General features: G+C 47.6%; 1 protein-coding gene across 2 annotated transcripts in view; it reads left to right on the forward strand.

Moving 5' to 3' along the window:
- LOC149372270 (fatty acyl-CoA reductase 1-like) overlaps positions 1-16108 on the forward strand; it is an 89702-nt gene that overhangs the window by 18485 nt on the left and 55109 nt on the right. The window contains exon 1 of one of the 2 annotated variants that reach the window (XM_089566699.1): positions 11955-12192. The exons of the other annotated variant lie outside the window; for it this stretch is intronic. Within the exon in view, the coding sequence (XP_089422825.1) occupies positions 11985-12192 (208 nt within the window). The 5' untranslated portion in view covers positions 11955-11984. Of the gene's footprint in view, positions 1-11954; positions 12193-16108 lie in introns of those variants that run through there. 2 annotated transcript variants of the gene reach the window in all.

Raw genomic sequence — 16108 nt, forward strand, 5'->3', positions numbered from 1 at the left:
TATCGCTAAATTGTTCGGGACCGCCGATGTCATCATCAACAGCAGCTTGACTACCCCCACTGCAGGGAAAAGGCCTCTCCCATATCTCTCCAACTCACCCTGTCCTTTGCCAGCTGCGCCCACCGTCCAATGGTGGCCTGTCCAGAACCAGAGATTCTTAGCACCCTCCGCTGCGTATCGCTAAATTGTTCGGGACCGCGGCCGTTAAGAGCGCTGCCGTCTTAAAATCGCCGGTTTATATTCGAGTACAAAAACGTTACGCGGTTTCTCCACTCCATACGCCGCGCTGAACAATACTTCATTATAATGGCACCATTATAATGCTGCCATGCGGGCCGCGTGCACTCACTGAACCAGTTCTATAAAGTTCCGCGGCGGTGCCGCGAGCGTGCAGCGCCAGTTCCCGCAGTTCAAGTGCAGCTTGGAAACTGGCTGCTTCAAAAACGAATGGTCGAGTGCTGGCCTGCTGGTCGTCTGCCAGCCTTGGCGTCGCCACAAAATTGCAGCCATCAGCGTAACGCCCATATATCAGCGGCCGCCAACATCCCGAACCGTGTGAAGAATTTTCAAACAGCACATCGCAGCGAGGTGTTGCCATGCATCAGCCTCAATGCGACCTCGCGGCAGCTAAGTGAAACGCACGTGTGTTCTTTTACTGAACACGACTGAGGTGTGCGCGCGCCGACTTGCATGTTAAGTGGTTGTTGCAACAACGTGCGTAATACTGCATGCACGTGTGTACTTCTTAGTTAATTTATAACCGACTTCAACTACTGTTATAATCTCATTAGTCCAGAGGAAAGACGCCGGTGACTGGTCCGTCGAGAGTACGGTGGTCGAGAGATGCAAGGTACCGTCTTTGTCAAAAGTAACCAGGCTGCATGGTTTGCTTCTAGCTTGTATAGTGGGGCCCTTGTGGCTTTCCTGAAGATCAATATGTGTTGGATGGTAAGAAGACCCCCAGTCCTTACCTTTAACGACCATTTAATCTTGAGGGAAGCTGTAAGGGCTCCACTGTACGAGCTAGAAGCAAACCATGCAGCCTGATTACTTTTGACAAAGACTGTACGTGCTAGCGAGGGCCGCCGTCCCTACCTCTGTTGCCGCCTTTTCGGGTGGCCAATCACTCTCCATCAGAGTCGGGCCGGTGTGCACACCGTTCTCATCGACGAGTGGAATAGTTTGAGCATCTCTGCCATTTATCGCAAAGCACGAGCCATCGTTTTGTAAGCCGTCGTCTGCTTCCATGGCGGCTGCAGCTGCACCATTTCGGCACCGACCACTGAGGAGGTGCACAGTTTTCCTGAACTTTCATGTACTAGACCTGCACAACGTTCTCGCTTTTTTTTAAACGAATGGCGTCGTGCAGTCGGCGCCATCTTGCACCGCTGAAACGAATGGCGAAGTGCAGCACCGCGAGAACCAGTTCACGTAGTGCAGGCGAATTCGACACTCTCTTGCTTTTGTTTCTGGAAGGACAGCCATGAATTTAAGATCACGAATCACGCTGACATCGTTAACTGGTGCCGACTTTTCTTTCTCTTGCCTCTAAGCGAGCGGATACCAAGTAGAGAGGAATGGCAGAAGGTATAAAAATTGGGGAACAAGTGTCAGTCAGTACAGTTAAAGATTGTGCTAATACAGCCAGCGTCCAACGTGTTTTAAGCACCGCACACGTGATGAAACGAGTGCTCCTATATGCACGCTCAGAGGTTCTATATCGAACACATAGTCGTTTTCGTACGGGCTTATACGAGGTGAAATTATCGACGCGGGCGTAGGCGGAAGCGTATGTCCTTCTGCTACGAGTTTTCGGCGCAGAGATAGAAGTATACATATAAAGAGAATTCAGTAATTTTGAAGGTGCCGGCGTAGAGCAGTTCATTCATCGAGATATTTACTTGCGCGCCGCGCACGCGTTGTGAAATTTGAGCGCAGGAATCCTTCTGCGCGGATTAGGCTTACTGAAAGCTCTAAGGTAAACCGATCGAGGCGCGGGTGTATGATTAACCACGCCAGCGCCACGCAGAGAAGCGAAGCGACGCTGTGCGTGAATCGACACAGACGAAGTAGGCTAACACATGTTTTGAAGGATACGCTGACGTGTTGATCGCGGAAATGAGTGCGCGGATGATTGATTTTATTTGCGTGAGGTGCACGTGAGATTGCGTGTGATTTTATTTGCGTGAGGTATTTAGTTTTTACCGCACAACCGGCTGTGAAAAACAGAGATATCAGAACTTTGCCGACGTGATCCCTCAATGGAAAGTGCCTGGCGTTTTCATCTATGTATACCACACCCTGCGATGTCGCGCTAGCGGATCTAAAAGGAACATCCACGACGTCAGGAGAATCGATCGCCGCCATTGCCTGGAGGGCCACCTCTGAAGGGCATTTGCCGCTTCCTCCTTGAGTTGTATCCGACTGTAGAGAAATTATGGTTATCGGCACAAAGGAACCGTTGAAGCTCGCGAACAGAGCACATCACGGGTTACGCATTTATTTGTAGTATGGAATGCTTGCCGCCCCATAAGCGTCAAAGTTTGAGCCGAGGTTATAGAGAAGCACGCGGACTGCCGCTGAGTGTGTTCATCGTCTGTTCGTCTAGTACACAGAGCTCGGTCGAGTCGGGAGCCAAACCTTCGACCTCTCAACTGCGAAACTCCCGGTTTCCCGCTCTCCGCTTCCCCCCACGTCCGCTCATTGTTGTGCGTCCATCCGTCTGCGCAGGTGCACGTGTACAAAGGTCACTATGTTTCTGACCTACACCTGGTGCACCTGTGCGAACACCGGCAATCATAAAACAGACCAATGCTGTAGTCATGCGTGTGCTTCAGTGGAAGCCCTCCTCACCGATACAGGGGCCGTATTCTGTGAGGATCCGTTATCCATTTGGCTCTCTGGCATTGCTCAGTGTTCTCCGGTAACGTAGTCGCGGCTTTGAAGCACCCGCGGAATCGACAGGACCATTGCGTCATTGGCGACCGGACTGACCGTTGGCTGCATATCGCAGCCAGGTCCGAGCCGGTTTGTTAGGCGAGTGCTGAAGGCTATACCGTCGACGGGGGTAGCCGCTACGTTGTGATTTCTGTGAGTGGTCGCTTGCTGCTTTCGTCTGATGTTACCGTCACGCTGCCATCGCACCAAATGAAATCGAAAATCGGTAATGGATCCTTATAGTATATGGCTCCTGGTTTAACCTCACCTGGAGCACACCAACGCATTTGCGAGCGTAGATGATAACATCGGAGAATGCATGGGCCTCTGTGGGAGCTCTGCTAAGGAAGGCGCAACCAGAAGCAATACCTACTGCACAAAGGAATGCCCTAATGAATTAATGAATTTCACGCAGTGGGGGAATCCAATCGTAGCACGGATTAGCCTGAAATTCTGTTTTTTTTTCTTTTAATTATGTGTACTGAATGAACATATCCAGCATTTCTAGACAAAAGCATTTTTGAGCGGGAAACCTTTTATGAAAGCAATTTTTTCTTATAATGTACGGTTTCACTATAACAATCAATATATCCGCAAGTCACCCGACGGCAGTCTTATATATTTTTTATTAACATTTCTGCTGTCGTCAAAAGCGTTCCCTATTGGTTTTCTATGGCAGTCATAAGAGTTCGAAGCGATCGATGGAAACACTTTAAAAGAAATATTTTGCTACTTATCGGAGTAATGGATCATTACCTTCAATATTTCCATAACAGTGTCTTACAATTTTCCAATTTCAAAATTTTTGCCCGCGAAAGCTGGACAGGACAATGACCCCCGCAAGAACTATATTATAAAGCCTTCAGCCATACGAGTTCTGGAGTAGCCTGCCGGGGTGTCTTGTCATTAACACTGCTAAGTTGCCGAGAGGACAAAGAGCCTGACCTTCATTAGTATAGGGAAAGTCCTGCGTAGCCAAGGCAGCACTACCTCCTGAGAACAAAAAAAAAAATCAGAGCGCGTAGGAGTGTGAGTTTTGCCTGTTACTTTAACGTTGGTAGAAGACGCAGCAGTTTAGATAGCTAAGGAAGAACCCCTTCCGGCTCAAGTAACCGAAAACAGTATCCGCCAGACTATCAGTCGTAAGCAAGCGACTGATCGCAGGGCACGACGCGACAGCTTGATGTTGTTAACTACAGCTAACTTAACAAAGTTGATTTTTGGGCCAATCAGTAGTCCGTAACTAGAAAACATATGCGCGGCGGTTCAAGCGAGGTCCCAATGAAGATTAAGTTGAACGGAAGTGGTTGCTTCCTGACCCCTCGTGGCTGGAATCCTGGCCCTCTCGCCTATTCTTGCGAGACCTACTAGCTACAGAGGGGTGTCTCTTGCTGAAACCATCGTCGTCGCTTCGGTGGACGTGGTTGTTGGTACGCGCGTCTCTTCTTTCACTCTTTCCTCTCGCATCTCTTTCAATCCTCCTCTGTCTGCACGGGACAGTGATTGCGGCTCAGCTTGAGCCAGTGGACAGGCCCGTGCACTTTTACTTTTTTTCCTTCATTCGCAACAACGTTTGGACGTTTGCGCTCGTCCTTGTCGCCCGCTACGTCCCGGCTTCACACGTTTCCTAGGTACACCCGGTCAAATCTTTAACTGACGTGATTTTTGCATCCCTAATTGCACCTTGTAAAAGGCTTCTCTCGGCTAAACCACTTGTATATCCATGCTGCAGTTTAACGTGTGTGGTGTCATTTGGTGGCACATTTTTATTCATATTATACTGGAGTGGAGTAATTGCCTGATTAAATCAAAGGTATGAGTAATGTTCATCGTCTGCATCTACGAAGTGCCAAAATAAGGGGGATACGCAGCAATTGTTGTGGTGGCGCAATCGCGCTTACTCTGGGTAAAGGACTTGTGTAGCATGGGAACAGAGGTAGTTTATCCAGAGGAGGAAGCGAGATGAGCCAGAACCATTGCTGCGTGTGCCGCTTGTTTGGATTTCGTAGCTGCAGATGATGTGGATATCTTATAATTTTGGTCCAATCAGACAAGTACACCACTCAAGCATAATATGAAAAAAATTATGGACCACCAAATGCCGCCACACGCGTCAAATAACGGCATGAATATGCCAGTGGTTTAGCCCAGAGAAGCATTTTACAAGGTGCAATTAGGGACTCAAAAATCACGCCAGTTAAAGATTTGGACGGCTGCACAGCTAATTGGCAGTGAGCCATGAAGACTTTTTTTTTTTTTTTTGTCCACGAGTCTAATTCGCGTTCTAAACCTTCTGCAGTAACGAAAGATAAATAACTGGTGACTGCTGCCAGCACAGAGCTACAGTATACATTTCCGAGCGCAATGGGCGCGTGGGTGGCGCCACTCGACTGATAAAGCCTGGAGGGCGTAATAAGTTTGCGGGCGAATAATTAATGCAGGAAGACTGGCCGCCCCTGTTTTAGGCAGTGCAGTGGTAGCGAAGTGCGTCACGTCGTGGAAGAAGGAGCGAACAAGGCTGAATCTGAACGATCGGCAAGCAAAACGCTGCGTTAATGATTCAGCAAGAGCACGGCGTGAGCGTCGAGGCTTGGTTCTCGCGTCTTCATTTGGCGTCGGTTCCAGAGAGAAGAAAATTCTATGGAAGACGACAGGTAAGCGGGAATAAAACCCGTCCCGGACAGGATGTCTATTTAAAATATTTTCTTCACCGAAACGTCTATGCAATTCATAGACGAAAGAACGGATTGTGACGTTGGTGCCGTGCACTTGCACGTAGAGCGTTGTTGCTGCTAACAGAAACTAACCAACAGAAACCAAACCTGCTAACAGAGTAGGTTTGGTTTCTATATTTTTATGCACGCTCGTACGCATGCATGCACGCACAGGGTTTCCCAACTCACGTTAGGTTAGCGATCATTAGCGTTGTTGGCGTTCGCCCAAAAAACGCGCATACGACTCACTTGAAGTATTTCGAATTACCACTCGTTAACTCTTAAGCCGATCGACTTGGGCGGAATGTTGTAGAGAGAAAACCCGAGGGCGTCCAAACGAAAAAACCCAACCGAATCGCGGGATCACTGAAAGGATGCAACCTTATTGTGATCATGCTCTGAAGAAAGAGCTGACATGGAATCATCATCATCAGCCTGAATACTCCCACTGCAGGGCAAAGGCCTCTCCCATGTCTCTCCAATTAACCCTGTCCTCTATCAGCTGCGGCCACCTTATCCCAGCAAACGTCTTAATCTTATCCGCCCACCTAACTTTCTGCTCCCCCCTGCTACGTTTCCCTTCTGTTGGTATCTTGCCTTCTCATTACATTCCCTGTCCAAGCCCACTTCTTCCTCTTGATTTCGACTAGGATGTCATTAACCCGCGTTTGTTCTCTGACCCACTCCGCCCGTTTAAGATCTCTTAACGTTACACCTATCATTTTTCTTTCCATAGCTCGCTGCGTTGTCCTTAGCTGAACCCTCTTTGTTAGTCTCCACGTTCCTGCCCCATAGGTGAGTACTGGTAAGATACAGCTGTTGTATGCTTTTCTCTTGAGGGATATTGGTAAACTGCCATTCACGATCTGAGAGAACTTGCCATATGCACTCCACCCCATTCTTCTACTTGGTCGCGCCGTGTCAAGTGTCCGCACGGGAACGCTTAGACAGGAAGGGCGGGTACAGGACGGGACAGCAGTCCTGGACGACATACGTGAAGCGTGCACGCTCTTGAAATGAAACTTTTTGATTTCGATTGCTTCCTACAGAACGCGAAGGACATATGGACACTTTCGCAATGAAGCTGTCCGAGGTCTTCATATGACGTCACGGGCGACATTGTGTGGTGCGGCGTGCAGCTTCAGCAGTACGGACCGGAGGAGGAGGCGTTGATACGGTTAGATATGCTTGCAGCCTTTCGCTATGCTACATGCACCACCAAATGGCCGGCACTGTGGCGTCGATACATGCTCTATTTAGTGTCTCGAATTTAAAGGTTTAATAGTTAATTCGAACAAAGTCAGCCAGAATGGGATGAACAAGGACAACATCTTGCTCTGTAGGCATTTACTAACAGGTTGCTTTAGCTTCATACCAGCAAAGTGTAGCAGGATTTTTTTTTTTAGGACCATTGGCTCACTTTAACTTAAACACGCTGTAAAATTATTATTCACTCTCCCTCGGTAGCATTCCGCGTATTCTTGGAGACAGCATAAGGATGCATTAATCAGGGTCACTTTTAAGCTGTGCGTAAATAAAATTTCACTCCAGGATCTCCTGGCGAAAGCCATGAAGTGATGTCCTGTGCTTTGTGCAGCTCTCCAGTGCAGGCGTTAAAGTTAAAACAGACAAACGAAAAAAGCGCAGATGCGAAGGTGTTGCGCTGGGTGCAAGTACTGCTAAGAATGTCATTCGCAGGTACCTCCATATAAGCCCCTCTATTCTATCGAGGGTATCTTTTACTTCGTCTGCTTCTTCCTATTCTTCCAAACTTACCTGCACACCATGGATAAGTTATACTATAGCTTCGTACTGACCTTCGGGCCATGTATACAGTGTGCGCTATATATATAAAGTGATTTCTTGGCAGCTGATTGATCAATATAAGGTAGTCACCAGAAATTGAAAAACATAACGGATTTAATTCACGGTGTTTCGGCTGGACAGTGGACACACAGGCACACACACGCACACCCACGCTCATATGCACACCCACGCACACACGCGCGCACACACACACGCACGCACGCGCGCGCACACACACACCCACGCACGCACGCACGCGCGCATACACGCGCACGCACACGCGCGCGCGCGCGCGCACACACACACACACACACACACACACACACACACACACACACACACACACACACACACACACACACACACACACACACACACACGCGCGCGCGCGCGCACACCACTGCACATATCTTAAAGCAACACTGAATACATGTTGAAGTTGACCCGTTTCGATGGATTACCGGCTCCGAGAAAGCAGCTTTCATGAACTGGAAGATCCCGGAACGTGAAATATGGGTGTCGCCTTCACCGGCCGTTTTCGCAAACAAACTACGCTTCATCGACTCCATGATCGAGAGCGTTTCTTTCTTTTTTGCGGATCCTTGAGGCTAGGCTACATCGTCGTTCAGTTCAAAACGGTGATCACGGAGTCATTTTCGGCCTTGACGTCAGAAGTTTGAATCGACGAGAGGGGGGGGGGGGGGGGGGGGGGATTTCGAAATCCAATTTTCTCAGCAATAAACTCGCCTTTCACAAATGGACAACCATGAACGCAGCCCGAAAGAGCCAGAGCGTCAACTTTTACTGAAAGCGATAGTTTGATGAAGTTTACCTCAGCTGAACTTTCACCAGACATGGGCTGCTTTTTTAATGCGACAGTACCAAGAGTGCAATAAAGGCCAAGACTCACACAGACACCGCCTGCCAACCGTGGAAGGTGGAGAGAAGGAAAGCTCCCTCTTCACTTGTAGGGATAGGAGGGAGAAGTTGGACTAAGGTCGGCTTGGCGAAAAGGAATAAAAGAAGTTAATACGAATACCAATGGCGTAAGAATGGAATCCGAACAGCAACAGAATCGGAACACAATGAGAATTATTTTGGATTGGTTTCATGCGGTTTAATATACAAAAGTGCCGTATAGGCTATAAGGGAAGCCATAGCGGAGGGCTGCGGATAATTTCGACTACCTGCATGGGGTTCTTCGAAGGGCATAGAGCAGGGGTTCTCAAACTTTTTTGCTTGGAGGAACCCCAAAAGCCTTCAATAAGTTCCAGGGAACCCCCCCCCCCCCCCCCCCCCCCCCCCCTGCTTTCACTTACCAGCAATGTTGTCGAGTGCATTTTTGCAAAGAGAGAGTTGCAAAAGTTAACTGTTTATTGCACAGATTAATACAAATACTAATGTGATGGGTGGTACTGCTTTCCTTTTAAGAGCAAGTCAAAGCGTGGCTCAGTAGCACTCAGAGCCAGTCTCATATCAGCTGCCGGGTCAGGGCCAGTGAGGGTTCTCGCGGAACACAAGAAGAGAGCCCGGGGAACCCCTGTGTTCCGCGGAACCCAGTTTGAGAACCCCTGGCATAGAGCCTGGGGAGCGGGAGCCAACAGTGCAGACATCGCACAACGCACGGGCCTGTAACATTTCGCCGCCATCGAGATTCGGCCGCCGCGGCGGGGATCGAACCCGCGCCAGCAGCCAGGAACCGTCACCACTGAGCCACTGCGGCGGCTACAATCAGAATTGGAATAAATTAGCGAGTGAAAGAAAAAAATGCTATCGTATTTCCTCGGCATCTATCCGCTTGATCGCCCTCTATTTTCTTTTTTTTTAGCCTTACCGCGATGTGCGGACACATAGATGATGCCGTGAAGCATCTGAGGAAGCACCTCTCTTGAAGCAGATTGGTGGCGCTAACGTAGATGCTAATGATTAAATATTCCCTAAGTGAAGCATATTCAGACTTGGGGGTTTCTTGCAAAACTCATTGAACCAATATGCCCCACCGAGGTGGCTCAATGGTTACGCCGCTCGGCTGCTGGCCCGAAAGACGCGGGTTCGATCCCGGCCGCGGCGGCTGAATTTCAATGGAGGCGAAATTCTAGAGGCCCGTGTACTGTGCGATGTCAGTGCACGTTAAAGAACCCCAGGTGGTCGAAATTTCCGGAGCCCTTCACTGCGGCGTCCCTCATAGCCTGAGTTGCTTTGGGACGTTAAACCCCAATAAACCAAACCAATCATTGAACCAAACCATAGAACGCGTTTCTGCATTTAGAGAAAATTCAGGTTTAATAAAGACGCCTGGAAAAACAGGCGTTTTCACACGTACTGTGTCGTCATCGTTGGGGGCTGTAGGGCGGTGTTTGTATATGTTTATACCTTCTTAGCATTCTTGAGTATGCCGTGCTGCCTTACGTTGGCGTAGTTTAGTATTCCAGTCTTCGCAGCGTCCGGCGTTGGCGTGAAACGGCGCCTCTGATTGCAAAAGCGCAACGAGTTGAGGCAGCGTGAAGGACAATACACATAGAAGCAAACACTGCAAGCTCTGACTGTCAACTGGCGTTTGTTTGTTTGTTTTTTCAGCGATAATAAGCGCTCGTTATGTCTGCTTCTTTTTGCGCCCTGTCCTTCGCGCTCTTTTAATTCCAAGCGCCTGTAGCTGTTTGTGTAAGGACTTAAACGCGTCTCCGTCGCTTGGCGCAGCCCCAGACTGGCCTGCGTACATACGCAGTATCACATGGCGTGACAGCGGTTGTTTCGCGGGAATAAGGTAGTGGTAGTTTAGTGGTTTTAGTTTTAAGCAGTATTGCGAGGAAGAAGTGCGGGGTAATAAAGAGGCAGAAAATAATATCTCTGAATACTTTTTGTAAAAATGTTAACGAGATCCCTGATTACGAAGACGCTGTGTTGTGCTCTAATGGGGCTACGTCAGCAGCTATATGTCTCCTACGTTCCTTACTGCTGCCTTTAGATTTTTTTCTTTTTTTCTTGTGTACAACTATTGATGCATTTGGCGCATTGTGGTGCATTTCGTCACGTAACTTGGCTAGCGAATTGCAATGAAATTCAGTACAATTATAGTCAATGTAACTGACTAATGTAGTGAAGTTAATGGTCCTGCTTTAGTTTAGAACGTAAAGGATTGGGGCTGCTAGCCGAAATAACGAACTAGCTCATGCGTGAGAGCGGTCTGTAATTATCGCACTGGCTGATCTAGATAACCAATTATGTGACGGACAGAGCGGAGCGCCTGTTCACGAGTAACTCGCAAAGGTAATGAGAACAACTTTGTGAATTCGGCTGGTCGGGTGCGACTGTTTTGTTAAAAAAAAGTCGATTTCTAGATTTTTCAACCTTCTGATAGAGCATTTGTATGCATTTCAGATAATATAAATACACTTTGGCTATTGGCGGCTTCAGAAATGCCTTTTCCGTCCTTTTTCTTGGTCACGTCGAAAGGGAAAGTATGAGTTTTCAGCGACTTATTCTGCACATTTTTTTGTTTCAAAACAGCATTTTTGGTGGTTTATTTCATTTTTTTTTCTCAGGAACTGTAAGGCCTAAGCAAACAAAATTTTCCTCACATTTCAGTTAATGCCTTTCACATGACTGGAACTAGAATAGATAGCCGAAGTTAGTCCGCATTTTTATGGATAAAAAGAAAAATACATTCAGGGATGGCAATTTTATAGCATCGAAAAAGAAAAAAAAACATTAAATCTTTTTTATGCTCAAAGCGCATAATTTTAGTCCTAGCTGTATAACAAAAACTGTTTCTTCTCTCACACAAAATTTCAAAACTGTGCATCCTGTACATTTTAAGAAAAGGGCGCATAAATGAAAAAAATAAAAAAGAAACGACAAAAATTTTAATCTAGTTTTGTACTCTAATTCGAATTGCTTGCATTTAAAGATTTTCAGCAAGTTTTATTACTACAGCTTTTATTAAGACTACTCGATCTACAGCCAGTCTTTATTTTCAGTCTCACCCCACCTTAACCTGCGTCTTTCGCCGCACAGTTTTGATCCTTACGTTGGACACGTGACGTTACATAAAGGAATGTGAAGGGCTCATTATTGACCTCGCCAATTTGCGTTTTCCCTGCCGTTGGGCTCTGCTTCTCCAGAGCTCTATGTATGTTGTTTGGGTAAAGCATCTCAGCTAAATGGAGGGTAAGGTAATCTCACCTGCGCATGCATGCCATCATTGACGAGGGATTTACGGAGCGGGGAAAGAGAGAGAGAGTGGGGAATCTTTAAAAGGGAAAGAGAGAAAGAGGCACAGCGACTGCTGCTCAGTCGGTTTTGAAACAGGAGGCGTGACGCTACACGCGGCGAAAACTGTAGTCTCATGACGCAATTCACGCCAGGGCCACTGAGAGGCGAAGGCGCGCTTCTCGAGCGTTTTGCGCTAAATGACGTGCGCCTAGTGACTCCGGTCAGGTGGGGGTGTCTGGTCGAGAGCCGTGCGGCTTTATATACATTCCGATTGGTTGTGTAAATGGCTCATTGTCACCCTGACGCCTCAAGCGGATGAGCGTCTTTCGTCCGGCAGCGCTCAGGTGGCAACGCAGCGCAACACCGCCGTTTGTCCCGCTGATATACGCGCTGCCACTCGAAAAACGAAAAAATATCCACATCATGGGCGCCGAAGATGTGCAGCCGCGAATAGTCGCCACGGGGACCCCGAAAGCATCTCACTCGGACAAGGACAAGAGCTCACGGACACCCCGACCCTCGGGTGAGCGGTACCCCGGTCTCTTTATTGTTATTTATTATTATGTGTAACGGGCCGACAAGGAATAACGACCTGGAGGGGAGGAGGATGGCGGCACGTTACGCGATGTTTGATGGTGTTACATTTTTGGCGCAGTCGAGAAGGTTTATGGGAGTTTAACGTCCCAAAACGACTCAGGCTATGAGGGACGCCGTAGTGAAGGGCTGAGGAAATTTCGACCACCCGGGGCTCTTTAACGTGCACTAGCATCGCACACTACACGGGCCTTGCAGTACACAGTCGAGCAGGATTGATGCGGGCGAATGCGTTGTCAAGGCATTGGGAACGCCGTTCTGCATCATCCCGCCCGGAATGATGCAGATTACGATTATTCAGACGTTATAAACAGAGATTGAACTTCTCATTTTAAACCGAAAACCACCGGCAAAAGTACGCCGAACTGATTTTTTGAAATTTGGGTTTAATCGAAAAGGTCAGCATTTCTGGCATGTATGTCACATCTTGCTGGCTGTGCAGTGCCAGTTACAGGTTATAGCCGCAAATTAAGAATGTGCTGGAAATAAGAACGCGGTGAGACAAGGTTATCTTAAGAATTTAGTACAGTGACTGAGTTATGAGGCATTGATTCGCGCACTCTGACACGCCGTTGCAGAGAGGAAGGCTTGACCATTTAGCCAAGCGAAAAGAAACCGAGAAGGCCTACCCTTAGTTATAAATACTTGCAAGACCCATTGTCGTTACAGAAGAGAAATGGAAGAAGTTTCCGTAGTAGTAAACAAAAAAAGAACCAGAAATGTGACTAAAAGGCTTTTTTTACATAGCGGTCTCGAAGTTGGTGGCTTAATTCTCCGTAGGACATAGACGCTGGAGGCAGAAAGGTGGTTGCATTTTGTACTAGTTTTAACATTCAAAGAACAGTTATACTAATGCAGCACGACTGCACAATGAACAAGTCTGCACTTACTATCACCGAGATATTAAATGTAAATGGCTGTACAGAGAACCCTTTCCTGGTCCGTCTTGTACAGTTTTCTGTTTTCATCACGGAATCATTTGTTCGCGACCGCGGAGTATGAACAAGTCTGGAGAAAGTCTTCCGTGCAAATATAGCAAAGGCAGACGCAAGCACTAACTTCACATTGTCGTACGTGAAATGCAGCTTGGGCAGAAACGAGACGGGACACGGGACTGGGACTACACACTGCGCCTAGTTTTTTTTTTTTTTTTTTAATCAAACGTGCACTGTTTTATGAAGGGTCAAAATGCTGACAAAAGAGAGCGCTTGAAACGATAATCCATCTTCTTTTCCGGATACTAGTTAGCTGACCGAATCTACATAAAAACACTCGGAGAAACATAATTTGTTTCGAAACTTTTCGACTTCTTGATTTCTGAACAAAAAAAAAAGCAGATGTAGGAGGAGGGGTCATTTCATCATTAGCGACATTTTCTGCGTGGCTTTCCTGGCTTTTATGTTAAAAAACAATGCCTGTTTCCAAGCGGGAGGTGCGAGTTCGATCCCCTTTGCCGCCGGGTAGCCATCGTTGATGCAACGGGTGCAAACTTCCCCCTGACCTGATGCTCGGCTTCTGTGGGGTGAAATGCTTGGGAAATGGGTCTTTGACCCCACCTCGAGTAGACGAAAACACCTGGTGCCATGGGGCTCTTTGGCCACAGATGTCCGTGCGCCATAAAAATTCATCATCATCATTAACAATGCATGTCAAATAAAAATATCTCGCGAGTTCTGTCAGACGTCTCTTGTTCTTTGCATCGTAGTCGTCAGATGTCGCGCTCTGTGCCGCTGAGTGCAAATGGACTATCGGATCCAGCTGCACGTGTTTAGATGTTGAACTATATAGTCTCATGGTACAGCTTGTAACAAGACCTACAGGAAAAACAGCGACCGTATTATTAAGTGCGGTATATTCATTCAGCCATAACCGTGGATAGAGGTTGCGGAACCTCGAAAAGACTGCTGTTGATTGGCTGAAACGTTAAGCAAGCAAGGAAGTTGTGGCATCGTCAGACAGGCATGCGGACAGGTATGCTATATAGTTAGGAAAGGGACACCAAGATTCCAGCGTTCTTTGAATAGTTTGTGAGAAGTAGCTATGTTTTCTTTTGTATATAACGGATCATTGAATGCACACTAAGGGTGATTTGTAAGAGGCGCTATATATATAAAACACGTTGCGGGGCCAGCTAGTTGGTGATGCATTTTCTTTCCTTAAAATTTAAACAGCGCTACATTTTCAGACGAATACACAGATTAGCATGACAGGACGGGCGCTGTTTAAATTGAAAGACAAGACAAGAAGAGCGCTATATATAGGGCCATAAATCTTTATGGCACCCGGAACGAGACCGATTATAGCCGAGCTTTTTATCTCACTGGGTTTGATGACAAAAGCGTTGTGGAAGTGGCACTTGTTCCTAATCGCGCGTCATTGTTTTACGGGAGCGCACTCTTCAAAGGAGTAGTCGGCAATGGGACTCTTGATTTCGCTTTTATCTTTATGGTCTGTGTACGCTCTACTGCTGATACTGCTTATAACGTACTGAGTGACAACCACGAAGAGGGCCGAGCTGAATATTTCTATGAAGTCTTCTCGTCACTAACATCGCCCACTTTAGGCCGGCAAGTACCAGTGTATTGTCGAGAAGCGTGCCTTCAGGAAGCCGCGGAAAGACGTCGGTGCTCAGGCTATAGGATCGTTTCCAGAGGTAAACGTTTGAGCGCACGATTTTTTCGTCTACGTGCCTTTTTCTAAAGAACCATTACTCTATATGCACGCCGCACTCTCCATGCCAAGGGGTATGAAGCGCTCATGATGTGTTTGCACCAAGTTATTTTGCGGCAAGACCAAGTGTAAACCCTTCTTAAAAAGTCGCCTCGCGTTCCTCAGTGCATCAGCCTAGCAGGATTCTTGTGTTCTCACTCATGGTGTGTATCTACAGAGTGCGGCGAGCCTGTAGCTGTCGAGAGAATGATGTCAGTTTTGTCCGCTCTCTACGCTAAACTTCGCAGAATTGTGATATGTGCCTTCGTCAAAGAGCCGCTGAATTACGAAATAAAAATATCGATATTTTGAGGTTTCACTACCTTCGTCAATTAATTACAAAAATTAGAAGAACTGAAGTCGTTTTCCAGGAGTATTCTGCTCCCGTTTATCATCAGAAATCTATTTCTTTCAAATACAATGATGTTTATTTAGTCTGTTGAACGACTGCTGAGCAAGCCCTCTCCCGTCTATTTAGATAGCACCGGTCAAGCGGAAACATCCTTCAGTGCCTTTATGTTTGCTCCATTCGACGATATACGCATTCCACTGTGCACAACCCAGCGGTGACGTTAGCAGGCCGTTAGCGTGTATTGAACTTGTCGTCGCTGCTTGCGAATGAAATTTGTGTCACTCAGTGCTGTCGGGTCGAACCGGATTCGAATGTCAGCGTGGCTAACAGCTGACCTAACTCGCTGTCACGCTCGTTTAGCGAGCACGCTTCGCCGCGTGTTCGCTGTCTGGCGTGACGAACCGCCTGACAACGGAGGATTGTTCTACGGCTAGTTATGGCCGCGGGGAAAACGGATGCGGACGGATCAGGTTGAACCACCGTTGCGCGCATGAAAATTTATTGCGTGCTGGCGGACCGGAAATGACGAACACGCGCGAACAAGGAAGGCGAAAGCGCCAGAACTGGATTATCCGAGCTGTGCTGTTTAATTCGCACTTCGTTGCTATAGCGGGGTTAGACGCTCATCTATTGCGATTTGGACGCCGATTACTGCAGTTCGTCGTAACGCTGATGGTTTGCTGCCGTTGCTACTGCTGCTGCTGATTAACTGAATGTGTGCCGCGTCGGCGAACAAAGATTCCGGGGAGGTACTTTACTAATGCGATGTTGAGAGCTCCACAAA

Source organism: Amblyomma mixtum, chromosome 1 (assembly GCF_055824585.1).
Source record: "Amblyomma mixtum isolate Tamu chromosome 1, ASM5582458v1, whole genome shotgun sequence".
Classification (NCBI taxonomy): Eukaryota; Metazoa; Arthropoda; class Arachnida; order Ixodida; family Ixodidae; genus Amblyomma; species Amblyomma mixtum.